This window comes from Drosophila serrata, unplaced genomic scaffold (genome assembly GCF_035046125.1).
Source record: "Drosophila serrata isolate PLE 108 unplaced genomic scaffold, ASM3504612v1 contig_269, whole genome shotgun sequence".
Taxonomy (NCBI): Eukaryota; Metazoa; Arthropoda; class Insecta; order Diptera; family Drosophilidae; genus Drosophila; species Drosophila serrata.
The window spans coordinates 163,909-190,434 of record NW_028257167.1 but is presented as its reverse complement, the minus strand read 5'-3'; the positions used below and the strand labels follow the sequence as shown (position 1 = coordinate 190,434).

General features: G+C 41.1%; 4 protein-coding genes across 37 annotated transcripts; 1 reads left to right on the top strand and 3 right to left on the bottom strand.

The window, feature by feature from the left end:
- Positions 1-19: 19 nt before the first annotated feature.
- Positions 20-17,980, bottom strand: Stat92E (Signal transducer and transcription activator Stat92E). Of its 34 annotated transcripts, none has more exons than XR_015271767.1 (10): positions 17,737-17,946; positions 6,508-6,940; positions 5,339-6,366; positions 4,799-5,278; positions 4,481-4,738; positions 4,203-4,403; positions 4,010-4,154; positions 3,282-3,474; positions 1,926-2,190; positions 20-1,306 (listed from the first exon to the last, which is right to left on the bottom strand). XR_015271767.1 is itself a non-coding variant. In XM_086833066.1 (9 exons), the coding sequence occupies exons 2-9, from the start codon at positions 6,630-6,632 to the stop codon at positions 1,298-1,300; spliced, it is 2,271 nt and encodes a 756-aa protein (XP_086689192.1). In that variant the 5' UTR covers positions 6,633-6,940; positions 17,737-17,946; the 3' UTR covers positions 20-1,297. The 34 variants fall into 34 exon arrangements, 7 of the variants coding, with proteins under 7 accessions (XP_086689192.1, XP_086689196.1, XP_086689194.1 ...); XR_015271769.1 differs by having other exon boundaries at positions 2,145-2,190; XR_015271770.1 differs by having other exon boundaries at positions 4,010-4,133.
- A 767-nt stretch (positions 17,981-18,747) lies between these two features.
- Positions 18,748-21,856, bottom strand: DPCoAC (dephosphocoenzyme A carrier). Its single transcript, XM_086833074.1, is given in 5 exon segments — positions 18,748-19,491; positions 19,553-19,739; positions 19,804-20,069; positions 20,128-20,734; positions 21,705-21,856. Coding segments are annotated over 5 exon segments (1,281 nt in total). The 5' UTR covers positions 21,772-21,856; the 3' UTR covers positions 18,748-19,337.
- Positions 21,857-23,529: 1,673 nt separating this feature from the next.
- LOC110188402 (uncharacterized) lies at positions 23,530-25,691 on the top strand. The gene is made up of 3 exons (XM_020958127.2): positions 23,530-24,507; positions 24,569-25,112; positions 25,172-25,691. Exons 1-3 carry the CDS (start codon positions 24,308-24,310, stop codon positions 25,490-25,492), a joined length of 1,065 nt encoding a protein of 354 aa, XP_020813786.1. The 5' UTR covers positions 23,530-24,307; the 3' UTR covers positions 25,493-25,691.
- Positions 25,631-26,298, bottom strand: LOC110188403 (uncharacterized). The gene is made up of 2 exons (XM_020958128.2): positions 25,843-26,298; positions 25,631-25,781 (listed from the first exon to the last, which is right to left on the bottom strand). Exons 1-2 carry the CDS (start codon positions 25,990-25,992, stop codon positions 25,707-25,709), a joined length of 225 nt encoding a protein of 74 aa, XP_020813787.2. The 5' UTR covers positions 25,993-26,298; the 3' UTR covers positions 25,631-25,706.
- Between the last annotated feature and the right edge of the window lie 228 nt (positions 26,299-26,526).

The following is a 26,526-nucleotide window of genomic DNA, read 5'->3' as shown; positions in this document are numbered from 1 at the left end:
AATACACAGCTTGATCTTATTAGTTTTTAAAATCAATTTTTTTATTGGCCATTTTGACAAGAACAGTTCTTTAGTTATTTCCCACTTGAGGTTTCAAAATTGCAGCACACCCAATATAGCGTTTGAAATTACATTTAAAACACTTACGCAATGTACACAATTAGTGTTCGTTAAAGGACTACGCAATGTTGTGATCACGTCATGCAAATACAATCACAATTCGCCAGTAACAACATTGTTTGGTGTCTGTTTTTATCAGTATTTATCAGTGTGGGAATGTTTGTAACTGTGCGCGAGTTTTTCATAATTTAAAACATCAATAAAAACTTTACGTCCACAAATTTACATTAAGTTTCTCCAATCGAACTGTTTTTTTTTTTGTTTCTCTTACAAAACTCGCATCAAAATTGTTTATTTTTTTAATGAATTTATTTTGGGTCTGTACTTAAGTCTTATAAAATTCTTAAGGTTCACATACAAAGCTTAGAGTGTAGTGTTGTGTGTTGTTCGCATAAAGTATTATATTTACGCTTTCTATGTAGTGTAATAATCGTCGTGTGTCTCTGATAACTGACTAAAAAGGCAATTGGCATGATTGGTGCATTTAAAATGCATTGCAAACAGCGCCCTGACTCGAAAACAAATAGTTTAAATTCACGTTATAGGAAAAAAAATATACATAAATGGATTTCTTAAAACTTTTTGCGCATTTTCTGCATTGGAAGCCAATTTAGGATAGAGGGGGAGTGGGTTGTGTGTTCTTCACATAAAGCAATTCACAATGTTACTTATAAACTATAAACTAAAATAAACGCAATTAATCTCTGCGTGTGGCTATATCATCCTTTTGATTCCTTCTCTCTTCTCGTCGTCGTTTAACTTAGGCTTAGCACGCGAAGGTAGTTTGTATTTCAAAATATGATTAATCGTTTAAAATTAAAATCAAAATCAAAAATTTAGATTCAACAAATAGTTACACACTAACTAAACCGATTCATCGTCTAAAAGTAATGCTCACTACTGGTGAGTGGTAGAAAAAAAATCAAAGTATACAGACATATAGATATATATAGATGGTACATATATATATATAAAAATATAAAACGAATAACATGCGGACACATTCCAAAGAGTTTATACAAAACATAAAATACTAAATTCTGCTCAAGTCAGACCAGGTCCAAGCACACTCATAGTCTCGATATAGTCAGTGTTCTGGGTGGTGTTTTGTGTGTTGCATGCATTGCTCTGGTAGATCGTATTGTTGTTGTTGTTGTTGTTATAGTTGTTTGGCGTTTCACAAAAGCTGGAAGGATAAAGTTGAACAGTTAAGTCAAAGCCGATCAAATCGTATTGTTTTAGTAGTCGCTTAGTTAGTTTGTATTAGGTACACGATTAACATTTATAATCTGTTTCAAAAATAGTTTCCGCCACACATAAACGTTCTTTTTATGTAAATATTTGTATATGTATACTGCTTGTAAATTCGTAATTTCATTCAGTTTCTCATTCCCTGTCACGCAGTTCCAATCCCTCGTCTATCTAGTCTTACAATGCTAAACGGATCCTTGACCTGTGAAACCAACGACGGCAAGCCCGTTTTTTCTCAAAATTCTCATTCTACCTGTGTGTATAAAGAGTGTATATTAAATAGCATAAAACGACGATTTAACGTTCAAAACAACAAATTTTAACACTTAAAACTGGACACCCAAGAACATTTAATATTTTAAGCATAATAAAATCATCATGATGTCCTAATAGTTTCCCTAACATTTTCGGTTCACTAAATAGTTAATATATATTAAGCTCCAACTCGCTTTTCGATGTCTATATGTGCAGTGTATATCTCGGTGCATATACAAGGAGTTTAGTGCGTGTGTGTTATTGATCGTTATTAATCAATATACAGTGAAAATACATACCAAACAAAACCTGCCTCTATGATGCATTCCAAATTCTAATAATTACATCTAGATAACATAAAATAATAATTTCGAATAGCACAAATGAGTCACGACGCGCCGCCAGATCACGGCGGTGTGTTCCAATCGTTGTTTACGATCCACTTCCATGATAGCGGTGCCAACACACCTTGTTCAGGTTTCGTTTCTATATAGTTTATAGTAAGTTTAGTTATATACCTCAAAGTTCGTCATTGAATCGAAGTCCGCCATCCCAAAGTCGCCACTGGAATACGTTTCCAAACAAATAAACGGGGGTAAAAATTTGAAAAAGAAAAGAAATTAATTATAATAATTGAAAATAAAGGTAAACTCATGCGGGAGATGAGTTCAAGAGGTTAGCGGAAGGGAAAAAGGATCATAGAAAGGAGAGAAATGAGAAATGACAGAGAAATGCAAAGAGAAATGAAGGTTTTTTTGTTTGGTTTTGACTTATTATGCAAAGCCTTTAATGAAAGCCAGCTGCAGTGACCGGGTTCGGTTCCCTTAATTTTAAATATATAGTTTTTGCAACAACACTAACATCAAATCGAGTGAGAAATCACAATTAAAATGGAAGATAAACGGCAACGAACATGCAAACAAACAAGCCTCAAAAAGGTCATGCAGATCAATTATTAACTCTAATCTGGTAAACGTTGCGACAACTTTTAAGCAAGAGTTTAATATGTTATTCGTTTTTTTTTTTTGTTTTTGTTTTTTTTTTCAGCCTAATTCGGTTGCTTGGCTAGCTGAGATATAGGATCAGCTTGGTATCAGATTTATAGGTGCATGATGGTGCTATTCTGCAAGCTGCGTTCGAAGCGAAATAAATAGAAGAGGAAAATGGTAAGCGGTTAGAAAGATCACATTTTACAGTTTGCTTAATTTTGATTTGATTTTGAGTTTGATTTATTCAGGTGTAAACGTAAATCTTCTGAAAGCTGAAAAGTTTAAAAAGATGGCAATACTTTGAACAAGACAATAAAAACTATAACAATAAATAATACAAAAAAAGACCCACTTAACGCAAACAAATAATATTGTAATTGGTGTTATACGGCAACCGATTATGACTAAAGTTAGTAACCTGCTTAAAGGAGAACCCAATTGAAACCGATGATAACCCGGGACATGGCCGGCTGATGGACATGAATATGAAAGATGACCATTGGGATAAAAAAGGGAGGCGGATGAGAGAGCGCTGTTACGGCTGTTACGGCGGCGGCGGAGGCTGTGCAACGAGCGAATGGATGGACCAGCGAACGGAGGGAACAATGGTCGTGGTCTGGTTGGAGTGATTTCGAGATGCTGAACATAATTAAATTGTTGTTATACCTCTCGGTAAGTGACAAAACCAAAGCAACAGTCTCAATGCACTGCGGCTCATTAGGAGCTCGTCAATATGGGGGAGCACATCATTAGGGTATCACTGATCGCCCTCACTGCAGGATCGTTGGGATTGGCCACCTGCACGAATCTTTCAAGTTCCCCTGACAGCGAATAGTCATCGGAATCTGATTCCTCAATACTGAACCATCACCCAAAAATGACCAACAAGTCGCAGAAGAAGGTGGACGATAAATGAAAATAAACAAAGAACACATAGGTGATAAGTATTCTGTTCGACCAGAAATAAGTAGAGTCAAGTTGAGATCGGGAGAGCGTGCTCTCGTTTTCCTCTCATCCAGTGCTTCCAACAAAATTTTATTAGTTTTATTAGCCTAAATTTTGGGTTAGTCTCAGGCACAACAAAGGTTTTCCATTATTCGTTTTCAGGTGGTTCAAAGTCCTTTTGTGTTCGAATTCAAAGTATTGCAATCTGGTTAAACTTTTGTGTTTTCTTTTTTTCTTTTTGTCAAAATCATAAGCAAAATAACGCAAAGTAAGGCAATTATAAGCGGAAATAGATCAAGGCGGATCATAATCGGCTGATTTGATCATCCCTCGGGCCATGGATTAGCGCTCTACTCAGGCACTCGAGCTTAATCATAATCTTTTATTAGATAGCCAATCCAATCATTGCTAGATTTGGTGTAGAATGAACCTAGACATGCGAAACTTACTTTCCCATCTGCATGCCATCATGCGTCGATACGTGTCGCGGTGTTCCGCTGATGGACCCGTTGTCGCCGTTGCTATTACAAACCTGGACGTGCAGGGTGGTCTTCTTGTAGCCGGGCGAGGGTTCTGCACAGCGGGAATTTGGTTCTGATTAGGAAGTGTTTTGGATCGTATAGGACCTCATTGTACACTTACCCTGGCGCTTTGAGAAGAATTCGCCGAAAGCGGTGTCACGCTCTACGCAGAGCGCATTGCGATCGCTGGGATATAGCCAGCGCAGCACATCAAGATCACGAATGCGATCGGCCAGGTTTAGCACCTGGAAGTCACGGGCAGTCCAAGGTGCCAGCATGGTGACCATTCCAGTATCGTTGACATAGGCAATGGTGACTCCTCCTGCGATATTTAATAGAAATTAATATATTTTTATCTTTTAAACAGGTTGAATCCTCAAGAAAGCGGTTTATACGCACCAAGCTCGCTGTCGGAGAAGCGGAGCAGGAAAGTGCCGATGCCAGAGGGTGAACGCAGCAGATCATCTTGCGCCTTGGCCTTGTTGATGAAGCCCATGATGCAGCCGGCCTTCCACATGTTCAACATGTGATCTTTGGTGAGTTTCATAATGGCAAAGAACCATTCCCAAAAGGTGAAGGATCGGTCGGGCATGGGCTCCTTGCAGAACTGGTTCCACGTAATATATTCAGATCGCTCCTCACGCTGGAGTTTCTCGTCTGCAAATGGAAATCAGAACCGATTAGAATTCGTCCGCTGATACATATGATAGAACTTACAAATAAAGTCCAGGTTGTCGATGGTCAGGGAGCGCTGTGTGCTCGATGCAAATTTGGTGTTCAGCGCCACAGAAAGCTGAGCCCAGCTGACACGATCGGTGATCATAAAGGGATCACGGACAATCTCTGCGAAAGCATTGTCCCATGTGATTGTGGCCCATGACTGAGGCTCCTGGTTGCCGTGCACGATCACCACGACGGGCAAGGATAGAGTCCACACGCGGACCTGATGACTATCGTTCACTGTGGTGGTCGCATAAAAGAAGAGGGCAAACTTCTCGTCCATGACGCTCTCAGTGCCCTTCTTCTCAGCTCGCTTGATCTTCTTCAGCTGCATATTGCGGAAGCTGGCCGAGAAAACGTGGTTGCTCTGCTGATACTCCATGGTGCTGGAGCAGTTCTGTATTTCGCCCGACGACTGTCCGGCCAAGCTGTTGTCCAACTGAGCGCCGCGAGTCACGAACCGATGCGCTTGATTTTCTGAGGACAAAAAGTAAGTTAGACCTGTTGTATCGAAACTCGATGCTTTTTAATACAAACCTGACATAATTATACACTCAACAGTGGGAGGATTGTTGTGAATACCCAGTGTGGATCCGATGAGCCAGCGCACTGAGGCTGCAAAGCGTGTGTTTGTCTTCATCACCTGTGGCGGCTGCTTGTCCACGATAAAAGCGGAGCAGACCAGATTCTTCTGCGAGAGCTGGATCTGTTCGTGAAGGTGTGTCAACTCCGGCTCATCGCTGACCAGGCGGACACGCATTATCTCCTTAATGGCGGCCAGCAGATGGGCAATAAATGTCTCCAGCATCTCGAAGCAGCGCTGAATATCGTCGAGGGCTCCCTCATTGAACGGAGCCCCGTTACCGGCAAGAGCCTGCTGGCGGCGCCAGTTCTTAAGCTCATGGAAGACCATCTCGTACAGCGATTCGTAGTACATAAAGCTGCGACGTACTGTGATCACGATGGCCGCCTTCTCCTCGATCAGACACTTGAAGGCCGCCTCAGCATTGGGCGACGCTGTAGAGTTCAACATGTAGCTGTAGTTTTGGACGAGCAGCTTCAGGGCATTGCCGCAGGCGCCGAACTCGTTAAGGGTCTGCATAATCTGGTGCTGGACATCGTACAACTCAACCTTGGGTGCAGCCATTCCTAAAGCAGGCGAAGCAATGCCTGGATTCTGGACAGTGCACGGCATGACACTCATATTTTGGACTGGATTGCAACTGTTGGTGACTCCCAAGATCTCATTGGTGTCCATGTAGCCGCCTGTGGCCATAGCGGCGGCGTTCATGTTATACGAATTAAGCGGCATAGATTGACCTGCTGTGGATGCCACGCTCTTTTCGGTGGCCAGCTGCAGTTCCTTTTGGAGGCCGGTACGCAGATGCGTGTATAGCTCGACGGCGGAGGTGCGTTGGATGAGGGCGCAGAGCTCCACCACACGGTATTTGAGTGCTTGATCGCTGGCTGTGCGTGTGGAGAGAAGCTTCTGTTGCAGATCTTCGTGAAATTTGAGTGCCACACGCTCTAGCTGATCCGTGGAGTTGGGTGTGATCTGTTCTGACCTGCGTGGGCATAAAAAAGAAAAGTTAAGTTAATTACATCTTGTTTTAGTGAGTCAGGCGACCGCCTTAATTTATTTCTTTTGCTTTTCAGTACACTTCCAGTACCCCATTTATGCCCAACACTTGCCGCCCTCTACTCACATTATCCTGTCTTCGATCCAGGGCGCCAAGCAGATGCGCAGGTCAAACAGACCCTTCTCATCGTAGTGGGCCGCCATACGCTGCTCGCAGTCGGCATGGCTGGAGATGCGCTTCCACAGGCTCATGCTCTTGCTCTACCCGGATGGATGATGATGGTATGGTGAGTGTTGATGCTTAGCTTAGGGGCAGCTGAATGCTGAATGGGTGTGGTGGTGATCAGTGCAACTGTCTTGGGACTTGGTTTTTTGCTGGTGCGGTTTCTGATTTAGTTTCAGTTTCTGTCTTATGACAGGCTCTTGACCCGGTCAAGCTCCGGCTGGCTTCCGCAGGCAGTCAAGTCTAAGGCGTCCATAAAATGCACTGGCATACATGCAACCGATATCGTGTTTGTCTGATTTTGTTTTGTTTTTTTTTTAGTATTGTTAGGAGGGAACTATAAATACACAAGCATATGTTGATATGGGGGTAAGTGCAATGTTTCTGGCATGACGGTAAACAACACAATATGTATGGATGTGATGACGTATATGGTTTCGATGGGTGTCGAAAGCGATATCAACAATTTTTGCAAATACATTATATGCATAAAGAGAGTCTATTGTTGCAACTGGGTTTGGGGTCTCCCCATGATCAAATAACCAAACAGAAACAATGTTTGTTTAGAACCGAAAGTCAATACGAGTCCATGATACATAATTTTCAACAGGCAATTTATAACTATTACACATCGTAAATAACTAATATTTATTGATATTGTATAGAAAGTTTACCACAACTAAAGGTTTTCCCGAAGAGCAAAATGTTTTTATTTCTATATGTTAACTAACCACAGAGAATACCTTCAATTTGGTTAATGGAAAACCATAATTAGGTAGAAATACCAGAGATGGAAATAGATTCCCCCAGCCGTATCGTGAGGTCATAGAACAAGGCTTAATGAGAGCTGAATGAATGCGTCGTCCAGGCTTTGGCTTTAGCCTTTAATTACCATAACAAAAAATTATTGCAAATGGCAAACACACACACAAATAAATACACACAGAAAGAAAAACAAGCTAGCACGCAGGTGAGAAAGTAAACAAAACGAAACACACACACAGCCAGAGAGCAGCAGAAGCAAACGCGTGAGGTGAATTCGAGACGCTCGGAACAACAGGTGTGAAAATTAATTGCACCGCCGGACGGGCAAGTCCGATCCATGGGGAATTTGACTCTTTATAGCCATGCTAAATAGCGCTGATAAGGCAGCACTATGGCCAGGCCGAGCCCTTCTTCTCCTGCCCCCGGTCAGGGTTCTCCTCTGGCTCTGGTCCCGGACTGGTCAGCGACTGGCGACATTTGTTTGTCGTCGAAACGTGACCGTAAATGAGCGGTTACCCAGACGCAGACGCAGATCCAGACCCAGACCCAAACCGAGACTGAGACCAAGACCGAGAACCAAGAACCTGAACTGAACCCGAATCCGAATCCGAGCCCGAACCGAAGCATGTTTGCTTTTGTGGTCGATACGCTAATTTCTGTAGTTACCCGGAAAAAAGGCCAGCGCGACGCTCACGTAGCAAATATGAATGGGCCGAGGCAACGCAGAGGAGAAGTTGGAACCAACTTGGAAGCGGTGGTGGTAAACAAGGTAAACCAGTCCAGGCCAGGCCAGGCAGCAGCCAACTTAGATAAGGATCTAATGGCCGATGAAGAAACAGACCCTCGAAAATGCAGCCCAGGCAAAAGGGACAAGTCCGCAGCAGGAGAAACAAAGGTTGCTCGATGATGCAAGCAGAACAGGTCGTCGGCGATACCTGCCCCCAAAAAGGAACCCGAAATCGGATGTGCGGCTCACTGGGTATAAGCGAGTCAGGGAGTCATCAGGTTAGGTAGATGAAAATGAAAAGATCTGGGAAGGTTTACTAGTGCTCCACTCTCGGGCAGGTTTCTTTCTATTCATGAGTTGCTTTTGCTGTTGCTGTTGCTATTGCCTCTACCCTTCGGCGCTTCTTGAGCCAAAGTAAAGTAGTTCAAGGTTCTGGTTTCGTTTGGTTTGGTTTTGGTTTTGGATTAGGCTGCCTCTAATGTGCCAAGTCAGACAGACGGAAGCAATCTGGTCAAGTTGGCAGAAAGTTTTTCTTTTGCGGCCTTAGTAGGAGTGGTACTTTTCCGCTTGTTATCAGCTTGAAAAGCTGCAAAATGAAAATAGAAACACAGCTGCATCCGAGGTGAGTCACCCACCAGGGTTATCAATGCCTAGCATAGGAGGATTGCTTGTCAACAAAAAGAATCGGATTGGTTTCCCCTGGCTTTAAGCTGAATTCACATTGATCCGCATCAGTTTTGATCCCAGTTGGGTTATCGGAGAAGAGCAGAAGCTGTCAGGTGAAGCAATCAAGCAGACTGTTTACAAACAAACTCTGATCGCAGCAGCAACAATATAAAATCTGTGACATCGTGGGTCTCGCTTTCAAAACAAAACAATAACAAATCAAAGTTATATTTAAATAATGAAAATGGTTAGACGGGTGGAGACTTTACCGATCGATTGAAGGAACTAAACTGAAGGCTTTGCCAATTTAATTTCTGGCTTTTATACCGCCCACCTTCGCGACACATTGATAAGGCCGAAACGTGAATGGCAAAGTAGTAGAATGATATGAAAATTTCGCTGAAGTAGTTAGAATAATCTGGGTTTGTTGGAAATTCGCCATATTCCATATATTTACCATGTTCCGATAAGACGATGACCAAAAGCCATCGATGAATCAATTGCCATGAAAGATTGCGTATGGATTAGGTGGAAAACTCATAGCACTTTATCAGGACAATTTACAAACTTTAAATAGCGCCTTTTTAGTGATTCGAGGAAAAGCTACTAAAGGAGGAGCATTTGCTTAGTTACGTAGAGAAAAATGTGTTCTGCTCATAAACTTATAATATTATAGTATTATGAAATTCGGCTAATGGTATTATTATGCAAATTTTGGCAAAATGACTCTTTGAGGGTCGTATAATTGGGTAACGCAGGCGTATATTATCAGCGAAAATAATAGACCGCAGGCCATAATTAAAGTTACCAAAAAAAATGCATGGATGGATGGTCTGGATGGCGCCCTGGCTGCCCTTCCTCTGAGACCGATGAAATCCCACCGGTGCTCCATATCGCAGCACCAGCTGTGGACGACGCGTGTCGTCGTCCTTGGGGACTTATTATATGTATATGGACAATGCCTGGCACCCACTATTGCACTAAGAACGAACCCTTAAACTATTTTTAAACAAAGCTCTTTCCGTAGCTATTTTATGATAAAAGTCTGAACCCTACACAAGGGAAGGAACCATCTATAGTACACTTTTAAAAAAGACATAAATCAGAACAAAGCTGATACCAAACTAAAAACTTTCTGTAGATCGCTTGGCTTGGTGTTCTGTTTCCTCAAAACAAATCCAGTTTTGGTTCAGCTATCCGCACGAGCAACAACAGAGAGCTTAATGAATGCAAAACAAAATCCAAAACCCATAAAGGCAGATGCTATAAAAAAATATATGTTGTGAGGCCTTTTTTAGTTTCAGCATGGATGCTAAAAGCGTTAAATATCTTCAACCAAAGACACACAGCAAAAAGTATAACAACTCAGAAAGGTTTCAGAGAGAATAAAGTTGCATTTAAAATTAGATTTTAGTGAAAAGCATTAAGAACTTTCTCAACTATTTTCATATCATTATTATAATGAAACAAAAACCACTCACATCTTGTTTTAATGCTTGCAAAAGTTAGCAAAAACACGCATTTTATAGTAAGTTAAATTCGCCGAAATAGTTGTTAGATAAAACCACGAAAAATAGCTCAACCGAAAATGATTTCAAATTATGAATTACAAAAGAAGCCGTTTTTTTATAACAAAATAAAGCATCTTTTGCATCGATTTTATGCCATGAATGAAGTAAAGATACAAAGATAGTTTTTTCCGGATTTATGTTTACCGCAAAAAGCCCCCGATAACCGGTAGTTATCCATTTCCCCTCGCTACCATTTTTACCCAGGCACATTAGCGATTTATAGCGCAACCAACGAGGGTTGGAGTCCGCAAATATATTTATGTACTTAGTTGCAAACGCACACGGTAGATAGACAATGTTATTTATACCCCAGTTGTAAATGTTCACACACATGTCCAATCAAATGGGGGGGCGGTCAGGAGGGCTAATTCGCCACTGACCGGCCTCAGAGGGTTAAAAACGTGTATACGGCAAAGCACGTCACACAAAACACAAATGTGTAACGAAGCTTTTATTTTTTCTCATTTCTTTTTAAATGTATATATGTATACATATAAATACATTTCGATCTCGCGTCGGCGAAAATGTTTTCAGTTGCAAAACTTGAATTTGCATTGACGTCTTGCTTTGGGTCGAGCGTTCGGAGAATCTGCGATTATACCAAAAACCTTATATAGTAGTATTCTCAGTGTCAAAAAGGGGCAACAAATTGCATTCTTTGTCGCCGGAAATAGGAAAACTATTAACCATTATTTGTATTAAATATATTAGCTAATATTCTTGGAATAATCAGAAATGGAATAATCAAGAGTATAGCTAACACCTTGTCTCAGTCTAATCAGCGTTCAGTATGATCGAATTTTCCAATCAAAACGCTCAGCCGGCAACCTTGAAGTGCAATGAAAGTGGTTTGGAAAAGCGAACTGGTTGGGTGGCTTTTGTGCATCCGTTTGGGGCTGGCCGGAGGGGGCGGTGGTTGTATGTAAAGCAGATCCAAGAAAAATATAAGTCAATGGGGGGAAAAACCCGGAGCCCCTAGCAATCTGCATTGGCAATTGGGTGCCAATTGTTATGGCATACACACATGCTTGCTTGCCTATTGAACCGTTTGTTTGTCGGTATGTATCTGTATCTGAATCTGTATCGTTAGTTGTATCTATGTATCTTTGTATCTGTGTGCACGAGCATCTGTATCTGTATCTCAACGAGCTTCGCTGCCGGCTGCCAGCTGCCCACACAGAAATTGTTTTTGCTGCCGCGAGCGGCAAACAAAAAGCTACAAAAAAATCACAAGCAAACAAACAGAGAGACAGAGGAGCAGAGAGAAAGAAATCAAGGGGGAGAATAACAAAACAGGCGAATTGCACATTTTAGCCGTGTGATTAATGCTGAGCCAGAAAATAAAAGCCAAATAGGCGCGTCTTAGATAAGCGTTTGCCCCGATGACTCATGGCCGCCAAGAGGCTAAAAATCAGGCAGAACTTACAGTACCCATACGCCAAGGCACTTTGTTTATCTTTTCTATGTACGTAGTATATATATCCGGGATAAACAACAAATCTGCAGATACAACAGATTGAATATAATCCCCCAAGGTGGGTAATATACGAATTTTGGCGTATTGCCACAGCGAAAATTCTGGAAAACGCGTTATCTGCATCTAAGTGGGCGTTCTATAAACATAGATAGAGCCGAATAGATATAGAAGAGATCCCAATTTTCTTGCGAACTGAAAAGCTCCAAGGAATCCAAATGCCGAGCTAGTGGAAAGTTTTATGGCAGCAGCCATAGTCGGTATACCTTGGCACTGATAAGACGCCTCGAAGCTACGTACATATCATAAAGCTATAGACCAGACCACAGAGGTGGCACAGTGATACCTGAGGGCAAGTGCACGCTACCTAATGAAGCAACGAGGTAAGGTATTTGGGTGCTCAAAACTATTACATTCAGATACTACGAAAAAACCAATTAGGACTGACTTTATTATTACCCTTATCTTTAATATATTTAGAGAATCTCAAATATAACCCCCCTAATAATCCCTCCAAATAATAAACCCTTAAACTATTTTCAAGGAACCAAAATAAATTCTACTACTATTACTAAAATCTGATGATCAAAATGTGTTATTAATTACTTCACTAATCATTCATCATTTTTTTTCAGAATAAGTAAAATTCCTCAAAATCTAATCTTTGGAAATCTAAGTGCACTGCTTCTTGGAAGTACATTGGAGGAGTTGGTATACAAGTCAAGATAACAATAAATTTCTATTAAAAAGTAAAAATACCTTAGAGTACTTTTTTAAACAACTTTCTATATTTATAAACCGTAGATACTTTTTATAAACTACAGAATGGTAATTAAAACTGATTGAAATACTAAAATAAAATGAATAAAACGTATTCAGTGTTGCGTACATCTTAATTAATTAGAAGGGAAGCTACGTTGGGGAACCAAAGTAAGTATACACTTTTAATTTGCAATTAGATATAAAATAAATAATTGATTTTAAAATGGAAATTTTGTCTGTGCTGGTTTGTTTTTCATGCTGGTCTTGTCTAGATCGACTCGGCTGTCAAGAATATATAAACATATATGCTGTATAAAATCGCAAATGACTCCTTCATTGCGTTGCCAAATTCAGACCCTTCTAGGGTATAAAAGCGAAAAGGGTAATATTAAATGTATTACATGTTGGTAGATTCTAACTCCTGGCCAAAACCGAAACCTCCAAATCCCCAAGCATCCTAGGGCTCTGTTATGGTTCAGTGTTCCTTTTTTGCTGTTTGCCTCTTTTTGCTTTCTGCTGCTTCGACATTTGTGCCAGCCGGCAGTCGTTGTACATTTCGTACATATTCTTATTCAATTTTTTATAAACAACGCAGGCACACAAACGCTTTGTGGTATTTGTTTTTGCACTCATAAAAGTTTAATAAGCATGCCTCAGTGTTTGGTTGTTGTGTGGGTACACGTCGTACGTCGACAATGGACCCCGCTCCACCACCATTGCAGCGGCAACTCGAAGAACCCCAACGAACCCCAGAGATGACGCCTCCTCCTGCTCTACCTCCTCCTGGAGCTCTTTACCCCGCCAAGTGTTATTTAAGTAATCATTTATCGTTTGCCGCTCGCCTGACATTTTGCACAATGTTTGTCGGCTATCGCTTCCCATGCTAAGGCACTGCGGCATCGAATGGGGTATATTCGGCATTGTTGCCAGTTGGCCAGACCCATTTATTGTTTACCCAGAATCCAGAGTCTTATCACCTTGTGTCAGAAGGGATTGGGATCAAGGTAACAAAAGGTTAGGAGGCTAATACATTAAGCCGGTGATTTAGCTTTCTCTCATCAGTTGTCGACTTATAGATTCTGTTGAACTCCAATTAACGATTCATTTAGAAGAGACTTTGATTTTTATAAACAAGAGAAATAATATGTACATTTTTGCGCCACATTTGTGTCCCTGACGACTCACTCAGATAGAATAATGATTGGCACGTGTCGCAAGACAGGAGGTCAGGGCAGGCTATCTGCCGACCAACGACATATTTTTCGTTAAATGGTCTTCGTTTCTTAGAATTTCACGTAATTTTCTAAGAATTTTTGGTCATTTAAAAAATTATTGTGCATTAGAAAATTCTTATCAGTAGATTGATACAAAATCTATTAAGGCTAAGTGACGAAGCTACTAACAACTGATTTGCCCCTGACATTTGAGAGATTTTTTCACAGAACAAAATTGTCAGATTGTGCCCTAAATATATAGGATTTTTGAGAATCATAAATGTCACCTTGAACCATTTAAAAAACTATATTATTTTCTGCCTGAAATACTTGAATTCTTAAATAAAACCATGTATTCGTAAATTTGCGTAAATTGTGCATCCGGAGAGTTTCTCACGATTTTGAATAATAAAATATTACAAATTATTTTCAAACCAATAAAAAAGAGTCCTCAAAACCGAATAATTTCAGATTAAAGTAAGCAAAATTTCTCAAAATCCTTAAGAATCCAACAAACATATTTACAGGGAAGTGTCCAGACAAACAGAGAACTTTGGTATTTTAAAGGCAAAACACTCCTAGTTGTCAAAAATAGCATATGTATAAAAAAAAAATAAAATAACAGGGTATCGCTGTGTGCCTCATTTCTCTGCTCCCTTTACATTTTCAAATCAAAAGAGGAACGTCGTTTCCGAGACACCACAAATACTCAAAATCGACTGATTTTTGAGTGCTATACTTTTGATTCTGCCTGATTTGTTCTAGCGCTATAACGAGACCAAGAGCAGTGATTAACACTACAGAAGAGCATTAAACGGACACCTCCCCGATAAGCGGACGTAAAAAAATGTAAGTACATTAGATTGGCCACCCCAATAAACGGTTGCCTGCGAATATTGTCTATCGTGTATGGCTGAGGACTCTGTTCCATTTACAATTAAATGCAACGCAATAAGCTGCTTTTTGATAAGGCGATGGGAATGTAACCAAGTAAATAAGGGGAGGAAGAGGTGTGGGCGATAAGGAGAAGTTTTGCAATTGCGTTTGAGAAGACTGATTCGCATAATCGCAAAATAATTGGTATTCCATATATTTAAGATTCAGAAATATCTTATGGGGATTGGAATTTTAGTGATATCTATTAGTACTGTATTATATTTAAATAAATACAATAAAGAAAAATTAAAAAAAACTGATTAAGATTAAGAATAAAATTCGAAAATAACCCAAAAATTACAGCTATTTAAAGGTAAGAAAATATTAGATCGCAGAACTTTTTTAATTATCATTAAAATCTTAACTAATTTAGTTATTAAATCTCCCCCTGCTAACCCCAATTAAATCGAAATATATCTCCCAACTAGTTAGCCATCGATTAAGCTAGCAGAGTGACTAATATTAATTCAGCGTCCGCTTTCCGCGGCTTATCAAATGTGAAACGCAACCTGCGGCCAAAGGCGTTTAACCTTAGCGTCGCTGACAATCGTAATTTGTCCGAAATGGTAAGAGGCAGCCGCGTTATAGCCAAGTTATGGCCAAGAAGTCGTCTGTGCGAACAGCGAACGAATAACGTGGAGAATGAGGAGGACGCGGAGGTGATAAAGGAGGAGATGGGGTGGAGCAGGAGGAGCGGCGGTGGCCAACGACAGTGAGCAAGATAAAAGTGTTGAGCGCGCAGAAGTCAGCGACGTACATACAGCACAATATGTTTGTGTGAAAGCAAGAGTAGCATGTGAATATGAGATTGCTCGGGAGTGGGAGCAGGACGGGGAGCCCTAACGGGGCACGGTCACGGAGAGGGACGAGTGGCTAATATACTCGATAGCTTCTTGTGTTGTTGCTGCTGTTTGTGCTATTGCACTCGAAATTCTTGTTGCCTTTGTTTTTATGGATTTTCCAGGAAATAACAATGAACGAAGAAGAATACGAAACAGGAGCGCGGAAAAACAACAACAACAACAACAAAAACAACAGGGCGCAACACATGTGTGTTTGCATTAGCGTATGTGTGTGTAAGAAAAGGCCTCAAGTGGAAACACATGATGGCTGCATTTGTTTCTTGGCTAAAATGCAAATAGCCTTCAACCTTCGAGAAGGCTCCTGTGGGTGGTTTCGCCCACCCATCCATCAGCCCTACGCCCACCCACACCGTGTTGCGCAGTGCATGAGTGCAGTGGAGACCACGTCCTTCACACACACCCACAACAAACTGCCCCCCATGTTTTTTGGTCTTTTTTCTTCTCTATTTTCTATTTACCTTTGGTACACAAACACCGACGCACAACAAAGTGTAAACACTTGTATTTGGTTGTTTGTGTTGGTTGCTCTTCGATAATTTGTTATGTATTTGCTGGTTTATTTTTAAATCGCGCACGCACACACGTAAGCCGAGAGACACGTACACGGCACACACACGACGCCCACGCCCCGTACTTAAGGGAGTCCCGAATCCTGGCTTTAAGGTAAACTGGAATCCTAGACACTAGCCGAAACTAGACGGTAGGTAGACGTAGAAGAGACGCGTGGAATAGCGTAGAAGGTGAAAATTACAACTAGTTGCGCACTCGAAAGTTGGTTTTGAGATTTGAAAATCTATTAAAATCCCGACACACCAATACTTTTGTTGATCTTTTTTCATACCTTGGCTCTGGTCACTCTGATTTCCAAGACTTGTTTAACATTTAACATTACATGTCTAGAAAGCCATTCTACACGGTTATAGATACACGGCTCCAAATTCTCATTTTTGGGGTCGAATTCTTATGTAGAATGTAAAATTGATTAACAGACCTGCTCCCAATCTCTGGTTCTATCGGGTGGTTAACAGATGTTTTAACATTTTACACATATGGATAACTTTTACACCTTTACAGACCTATCTCAGGAAGTAGAATTTATTAACAGACCTGCTCTCATTAACAGAATGCTCTCTCGCTGCTGTCGGGCTGATGTTAATTAACAGAATTGACTGCGTTTTTGGATTTATTGGTTTATTGGCGGCATATTTAGGGACGGCCCCAAAACAAGGGCTATATTAACACACCAAATTAATTAAATTTAAGACATAAGAACGTAAAATGTTTTCTTGCATTTCTATATTGACATTGGTTTTTAGTTAATTCATATTTTTTAGTAGTTCTTTTCCAGAATTTAGCTTGTTCGAGGCCTCATCACCGGCAAAACAGCAAGCCAGTGTGTTTGGTACAGAAAAAATACCGAAAGAGGTTGTGGAATTGGGAGAGTACATGGTACTAACTGGCAAATTTTATAAAAATGAATATAAATAAAAACAATCTTTTTAGGCAAAGTGATTAAACCTTATTTTTTGTAATCAGTATGCCCGCTAGACCTGCAGGAAATAAGGTATTATACCGGAAAAATCAGTAAAGCGCCAATATAAAGCTATGTTAAATTAGCATTGTAACGAAATTAGCTTTTTGGCTGCGTACAGTCCAGTTTTACATTAATACTTTTTAAATAAAACATTACTAACCACCATCAAAAGTAATTGTAACAAACAAAACAAATAAATACCAAAATGTGCTCTGCTATGTTATGGTTTTCTTCAGCGAGAGGGAAGGGGGGAGCGAGATGGCGTTATAGCCTACAAAATTGTGCATGAATTGTTTATAAAAGGAATTTTCGTTTCTTGGAATTGATGTTCAAAAATAATGAGGAATGTTCAATGGGAGTTTAGCACATTCACAGTAATAAATGTGTGCTTCTGCGACTTGTATGTACTTGCGAATTAAGATAAGGACGGACCTTAAAGTTCAAGTTCACCTGTTGTGCGCAGCAACAAGCGACCGTCCCATCGGCATCCCGTCCACAAGGGCGGGGGGCGGTGGGCGGTTAATAGCAACAGGAGGGCGTTGGATGAGCTCTCCCCCACCCGCAAAATCAATAGACCTTAAATAATTAATTTTTCCCCACTCTTGGTCCAAGAAGACTCACCTGCCGACAATTCCGATCGCTTTTTGGTTATGGCATCTGCGCTGGGGCAGGTGAAAAACGTTGACACCACTTCGACAAATGCAAGGACCGCATGCAACACGCGGCTTGGTTATTTTCGATTGCAATTCACACTTTTTTATTCACTGGGATATAAAACTTGCAAGAATTTGTTTTTCTGCGTACTTCAGTGTTGCCAGCTTAGCTTAATTTAAGCTACATCTGGCATATCTAAAAATGGAAAAGCTCTATAAGCTTGCAGCTAGATTCTAGCTATAAAATAGCATCATCTAGCATATTTTATTAAGTATTGTACAAGTTAAATATAGTACAGTATTTATAAAAAATATTAATATTCAATCTATTTTTAACGACAAGATTTATTTACATTTTAATTTTATCATAGGAAAGAAATAAGGAAACTGTCAAATCAACTTTTCGTTTTATTGTCTATTTGTCTATAAACAAAAAATTTTAAAAATAAAAAATATATTATAACTAATAGTAGTAGTTGATTTAGTTGTTTCTCCTAATATTTATACCCCAATACACCAATAAAATGTACCAAAATTTGAGTAGGCCAAAAAAATATAAAAAAGAGAAAACTAATTTTAAAATATTATGCCGTTGCTAGTTATTTAATTTATAAATCAACTATTTAATTTAGCCTGTTTTAGCCTTTTTTTGCACTGAATTTGGCAGGTTGGATTGTTACAACTTGGCAGTACTGACTTACTTGTGCTTGCGGCAATGTGACCTGGCTCCAGTGGCTGGAGCGCTTAAATATTCCAGCGAGCCATGCAAAAATACCGGAAAATACCAGAAATTGTAATTAATAAACAGTGGCAACGCCATTTAATGAAGCTGGTTTCAATTTGTCGTTAAAAATTCAAAAATTTCATATATGTTAAAATTAACCATAAAAATAACTACAACAATGTTTATGTAAAGAAAATTGCTTTGCAGGAAACAAGAAAAGTAGTGGAAAATTGTAGAATTAATCAAAAACCACCGTTTTAAACAATTTTGTAAATTTATTTTAATAATAAAAAACACACTAACATACAATAATTACAGTAGTATATGCATAAGATGATTTCGCTGGTGAACACCCATAAATTCATGGCAATTTTTACAATCGAAGCATATTGACATCGAGGGGGGGAAGCAAACATAAACAATATACAAAATGTTCAATTAATTCATTATTCTAAGAGTAAACGAGTGGCGTAGTAATAGGGTTAAGTTATTGTCCAAATATCGCCATTGAAAACGAAGTGGAGCCCGCGGAGTTGGGATCCTGGGAGTAGTGGCGAGTCCAAAATATTTTATTGGCTGATATACTTTCGGCTTAAAGCGATAATAAATCCATTATGGTTAATAACAAAAGGTAAGCGCTTCCGGGTGCATTCTTCTCTTTTCGCCTTTCTTCTTTCACAACTAACGTCTAAAAAATATCTAACAGTTAGAGCATGTCGTCTGTAATGCACTCCTCCTTTCCAGCTTTACAGCTCCTCCATCGATTATGATGAGACTTAAGAACAAAGCAGTGCGTTTTTGGTGTGTTTTGTGGCGGATGGGACTGGGTGGTTTTTGGACATGGGCTAGTGCTCGACCCGGCCGCGTTTTAGGTGCGACAGCTCCATTAACCAGGCTTTAATTAGATCGTAGGTGGAGAAACTAATGCCTACAGCAATGGGACCCTTGATCCAGTTCATGCTAAGGCCCTTGTAGAAGCCGTTCTTAATGCCCTCCTCGCTAGAAATCAAAGAATAATCTTAAATTTACCCTATTTAAAAAAAATATAACTCTTACTTACCGATAGATCTTTACGAGGGTTTCCAGGATAGTGGGATAGCGATCTCCGCTGGCCGTGTTTACTCGCATCGTCTGCATTCTTCGTCGCACAATGTCCAGCGGATAACTGGCCGTTTGACCAGCCGCACCAGCCGCAGCCCCGAAAACCAGCGAGACTAGAGTATTGGGTTTATTGCTGCCAACCATTTCTGAAAGCACAATATATAAACAAATTATTTCAATTTCAAATAAGTGAAAGATGTGAATCCTCACCATAGTACTCCCGTTTGAGCGTCTCGTACGTGAAGAAGGAAGTTCCCGCATATGGAATCACACCAAGGACAGTGGCCCAGTAGCCGCGATACAAGGTTCGTGGCCCCTCCTCCACCCAGATGTTGGTAAAGACCTGACGCAGCGTTCGATAGCCGGTGTACCGATCCGTGACAGCCATGCGGGCGCGAGCCAAATCCAGAGGATACGTCAGCGACTGTGAGGTGATGCCTGCCAACGAACCGGCCAGGAAGCGACGACCCTTGGTGCTGAAACAAGAAGCAAGTATCTTAGTATCCTAATTTCAAGCAAAAAGCCAGCACTTACTTGGATCCATCCTTGTCCACATGCAGAATGCGACGCCACTGCTCGTGTGCCGTGAACTGAATGGCGGCATAGGGCACAATCCTGGCCATGGTGGCCGAGTTTCCTCGCCACAGGGCCAGGACGCCCTCCTTTTCATAGGTATTCTGCAGGTAGCGCAGTGATGCGCGAAATGAGAAGGGAATATCGTTGCGGATCTGGAAGTTAATCTTGGTGCGGTCCAGCGGGGCGATGACTGTCTTGGCCAATGCTCCCGCCGCCGCTCCAGAAACCAGGCTGATCACGACCTGGTCGATTTTGTGGCGGACTTGAAAAGAAGCAAAGGGGAACTATTAATATACTGAATAGATGATATGTCCTAGGATTTACTTACTGGGCGTGACTGAGATGGCGGGTGTGGTATTGGCTACTTCACCTGCAGACACTGCTGCTGCTGTTGGTGGTGAATGAGTGCGCAATGTGTCAGCATCATCCACTTCTGAGGATGGTGATGTCCCTGCAGCTGTGGTGGCCACCGTGCTCGAGAGCTGACTACCCGTTGACTTGATGGACATGGCGATGTTGGGCTTCTCCAGGAGACGGCTCATGGCAGACTCTGGCTCTGGGGAACCTGAAATCAATTTGAATATCAATTCAAGCTGGCTATATTGACGGCTTATCGCGACAACTGATAAGAGACCAATATGGCCGAAAACTAATCAAAATCTATCCGCAAATTGCTATGCGTTTATAAGTCTTCAACGGCAGAGACATTATATGATACGGACATATGTGGGGGCAGACATAAAGACAGCATAGGTCAAAGTAATAGTTCATAAAGTAAACGATTTTGAAAAGCTAACATCTTTTAGCTGTTACCAAGAGCTCTTTCTAGTTTAAGACAGTGGTAAGAAATGAAGTTATCACGGAAATCTTTAGAGATATTTACTATCTCTTCAGTGTTTGCGATAAGAGATTACTGGTACCTATTTATTTTATTATTTACAATATTATTAACTTCGAGAAATGCAGAAGAAATAGGCTTTCCATTAGTAACCCAATCCTACCTAAAGCTCAAATATAAATCTCTAGAAATTGAGCTCCTTTCTTCTCTTAAATAACTTATTTATTTTATTATTCGTATTGTTGTTTAACGTAAACTGTGTTAATTAGCAAGTAATTTGCCATTTATTTTACTTTATATTTAGCAAGCTTATTATCTTCGTAAGAGTCGAGGTTGGCCTTTGTGATTACTTCTGTTCGGTTAGTTATCAACTTTGGAACTCGGGTGAAAGAGATGTCTATGATTAACACCTGAAGTAAACAACATTACTTGACTGATATAGAGGGTACAAAAATGTAATAATAAACACTAGATTTACAGTGTTTATTGCTATATGCACACAGCTGTATTTATGGAGCGCAGCAATCTAATGTTGGAGCCAGTGTATTTGTTGATAACACAAATAATTTCGCAAGTCCATGCAAATTTTCATCTCTCACAATTGTTTCGTAATTGCAAAAAAAAGCATTCCACCATTCCCTTGGCATAGGTTCAAAAATAGGCACTTTAAATTGCTTTTAGGAGGAGCTCTATCTACCTACCGGCTGCCCCTTTAGAGCTTGGCAATTGAACTTTGCTTCGGACATGCCGAGGAGTCCACACATTCTGCTAAAATGTTGGTCAGCGGCGATTGTTCTAAAGTTCTCCGCTTAATCAGCTGGAATTGATAAGTTAGTGGTCCGGCAGCTAACTGCGTCTTACAATAGATAGGAGATGGATCGTTCTGGAGGGGCTTCGGCTCCGCACTCGCTGTTTGTTCGCACCAGAACACAACTGGTTTGTGTTCCCTGCTCATTATAAAAAGCAAACAACACTGAATTATCAGCGCTTCGAGTATGAGTATATAGAAGCCAACCACCTGTCTATGTGTGGCACACACCTCCAAAACAATTATCATGCCGAATATTGGAAATGGCAACGCACCCTGAACACGTGTGTTCTGGGAGGGAGCTTAGATTGGTGCTACTGGTTGGTAGGATTGCTTTCTGGGCTACGGGCAGTTTTCCAAGTTTACCAGCTGATTGAATCTATATTTAAACGCTTTTCATTGAGCAGACGACGCGGTCAGGAAAACCGTTAAGAGCGAGAGCATTCATCATCAACGCAATAGAAAATGAATAGAAAATAGTGGCCTTGAACGTGATTGCGGCCATGCTTAGATTCTCAGACAAGTACAGTGGTCACTGGCTGGAGTGCTAAGTATTTAAGAAACGCAGCACAATATATCTTTTGAAAATTTTCATTTCACATAAAAAATAAAACATTTTTATAAGAAACTTTGTTTAGTTAATCTATTGAACACGTTCTAAACATGATAAATACTTGCGTCTTTATTGATTTCACTTTATCGAGCGTTCACTATGTATTGGAAATACATCAAATATTAACTTTTGTTTCACTTTCACATAAGTGAGGGATTTAAATTTAAATTATGATTTTATTTTTGTTCTCAACACACTGAAGTAAGATTGTTCAACTGTTATGTTTTAGTTTTCACTATCTTGAAATGTTTATCTCCCGTAATGTTGCTCCACACTTTTGTGTTTGGATAACTTAAGCTCTCACGTAGTGTGCCTGTTATAAACTTTGCTCTGATAAGAGCAAAAGTAACTGAGCATTGTAAGTCGCTTTTTGACCACTGTGCATGCACTGGATGCTGTTGTAAACGTAAACAAGCTCGTTAGGCGGCGTGTGGTTGTTTGTGCGTTTTATTTGTGGCTTTTTGCACTCAGTCAAGGTTGAGGATCCAGTTGATCCAGCCTAACTGTGTACATCTATATGTATGTAATGTTTCTTCTTTCCATTTTGGTTCTAGCATTGAAATTTGTTTGTCGCTGGTCTATAAATAGACTTAATAAGCGAGGGAAGGGGAGGATGGTAGATAGTGGAGATTGGACTTTGAACCCGGCAGCGAAAAAAACTGGGGGCAATGCAAATTGAGGTAAATAATAAAGAAATTACACTTGCACACTGTGGCAGGAGCTTCTGGAAATCACTGGAAAACGATTCAGCAGAAAGCGCTTTGTTGTTTACAATTCCAAGCTGTAAGACTGGCTTGTTTACAATTTTAAACTCGGGCTACGTGACTTAATTCTGATTGGAATTAAACCAAGGAAGAACAGCTGTTGCTCGAATAGCCCAGTTGTTGTTGTGTATCAAGTGAGGAAAAGAGACAGACATGCTGTCGCCCTTCGCCCCTGCCCCATCCACAGTTTTTTGCACATTGCCTTTTTGATATTCTATCAATTAGCGCTTTTGTTTACGACGAATTAAGTGGTTGCAACACCCCTAGCACTCACACACGCACACCTTATATAATTGGGCGAAACAGAAAAATAAATTGTAACACACACACGTTTTGTTTTTGTTAGCTGATTTTTTTCGGCCTCTCGCTCCAACAATAAAATAACAATAACAACTTATTTCTAGGGTTGATCGATGTTTTGAAAAAATCGCTGTTATTTAACATTTTACATCTCACACGCTAGAAAACCGTTTTACACGCTTACATGCAGTCGAATTCTCATGCAGAATGTAGAATTTATTAACAGACCTGCTGTCAGAATTCTCTCTCGCTGGCGGGTCGTTGAAAATATATCAAAATACCTAATTATAGATATTGTTTTTCGTATTTTTCGTTATTTTCTTTTGGTCACTCTGAATTCAAATCTTAGATATACATGTAGAATTCTCATGTAGTAAAATTCTTTAACAGAGTGCAAGAACGTAAGTTAACAGAATTCTCTCCCTTGTTGGCTGTCGGGTGCAAGGCTGTTTTTTTCCCGCAAAATTTAGCTAGCTTACAGCGACATGAAAAGGTTTACAACTTTGATAAAAACGTAATAAAACCGCGAAGACTAAAAAATAAAAACTGTACTTTTATGTAAGGGAAATATACTTGTGTGATTAACTTAATGGTGATTCTGTTGTTTTGTTCATTTACCGTTTCTACCATTGATCTGCAATACGACGTTAAAGGTAACGTAAGACAACGTAACTGGTTGGCCAGACCGACAAAACCGCTACCACCCCCGCAATGCTCAGCGATCTGGCAATTGGCGGGCTGCCGCAGCCAACTTCACGGGAGACGCACCGAAAACAAAACAGAAAATTGAGGGAATCAAAGCAAAAACTGGGAAAATGACCATGAACGTCGACCTGCGATCGTACTCGCGTCACTGGTTAACCGAGTTCATCGAGCAGTACCAGGAGGAGGAGTGCCTGTGGCAGCCGAAGCACAACGACTACAGCAACCACGCAGCGCGCAACAAATCCTACGACCGACTGGTGGAGAAACTCAAGGAGGTGGAACCAAATCCGGACCGGGCGATGGTTGTTAGGTATGCACCAGGTAGCCCACATTCGCTTGCATTGTAGGGTAACTCTGTTTTTCCCGCGCAGGAAAATCAACTCGCTACGCTCCGCTTTTCGCCGCGAATTCCGTAAGACGAGCAGCAAAAACGACTACGAGACCCGTTTGTGGTACTACGACAAGTTGCTGTTCATTGCCGAGCACAAGCCCAAGCGACACGAGCTGGGCAGCAAGCCCAAGCGCGAGCTGCAGATCAGCTTCGACGACGAGGAGTCCATGGAGTACGAGGAGGAATCACATCACACAACAACTCAGTCGCAGCACATAGAGAGCATTGTGCCCGCGTCCTCAGACGAGGTGGAGGAGATCCCGGCCACGGCCAGCAATGTGGTGGTAAGCAGCCAAGGGACCACCCTCAGCACCATATCGGTGACCCCCGCGGAGTGCGTGGCTCTGGTCAAAAGTGAGGAGCATCAGGCTCATGAGGCAGCGGCTGCAGCACAGGCGCACCAGCAACTTGTGGCACATGCGGCAGCTCAGACTTCCATAGCTGCGGCGGCAGCACAGGGACATGCCGTCAAGGTTCTGGAGATCACATCACTGGATTCAAACTCCCAGCGCGAGATCCAACAGGTGGGAATCACGCAGATGAAACAAGAATTCCTTGCTTAATAACCCCTCTTTCGATGCAGGCTGTCAACTCCCTGGAACAGCACCAGCAGCAAATGCACCTGCAGCAGGCCAACGGGCATGCAACGGTACCCACCATCCAAATAGGACGCGATCACTACCAGCCACTGTTTGGCAATGCCAGCACGACCGCATACACCACTACGGCGGCGCCGACAACGCATCGACACGATGACGAGTACGACGCCATTGGCGTGAATGTGGCCAGCAAGCTGCGCACCATCAATCCCACGCAGCGGATCATAGCCGAGAAACTGATCAGCGATGTCCTGTTCAATGCCCAGCTGGATAACCTCACCGTGAACTCGGCCCTCACGCAGTAATCTCAATTGTAACTAGCATTAGTAAAGTAGCGTGCAAAGTGTAGTTTCTGTATCTGTAATAATCATATTAATCTGTCTGTGTCTCGTCCCCCAAAATCTGGCCGGCATTTGCCGCTTGGCCAGTAGTTGATTGTACCATACCGTTAACATGTAGTTTTAATTTATCTATACAATAAATATATTGTATTTCTTAAGCTCATCCTCAGTTGTGTCGTCATTCCGCCGGATTGCCGCCACCCTTTGAACTCGTTCCAGCTCCCGTCAGCTTGTTCCACGCGAACTTTGCGAACTGCAAGAGGATGCTGCGTTAGAGGATCTCCTCCAGCTTGGGGATTAAAACATTTACGCACCGTAACCGGCGGCAGGTCGATCTGTTCTGCTTCTGTGACCAGTTTGCGATTGTTCTGCATGTAGCTCCAGCCCAGGTGGATGCCCACAAGACTGGGTATCATCACGATGGCCACGATGTTGCGTGACACGAATGAGGGCTGTTTGGGCATCTTGGAAAAGTTTAATTTATAAAAGTTTATTATTTAACAGCCGATCAAAACATTGGTAGTGTGACCAAAGTGGGAAAGTGTAGCTAGTGCCAGTATTGCGGTATTTACTAAACTACCACCAAGATCGGCCAAGTTGGCAGGGCCGTAAAAACGGCTGTTTGTTTAAATCAAGTTTTTATCTTCTCGAAGCTTAGTTCAAAGTCCACGTTTTTTTTTTTTGGGAATAATAATGGGAATCTAAGACGGCTCAGAAACGTTTGTCTAAGCTTACAACTGCGGTTGGCTTTGAAAGATAGGGATCTGTCATTACCTCGTTGCGGTTAGTGGCTTTGATAACAAAGTATAGGGTGAGACAGAAAGAATAGTTCAATTACACCGTGGAAAATAGAATATTCCTGGGGTATATTAACTATGGCGTTGATTTTGTTTTAAATAAAATATCGAATTAGTGTATAGCAATCATTACACTAGATTTATTCATAATAATAAATCTTTAATGTGATCAAGTAAAGTATGCTTAATATATATTATTTA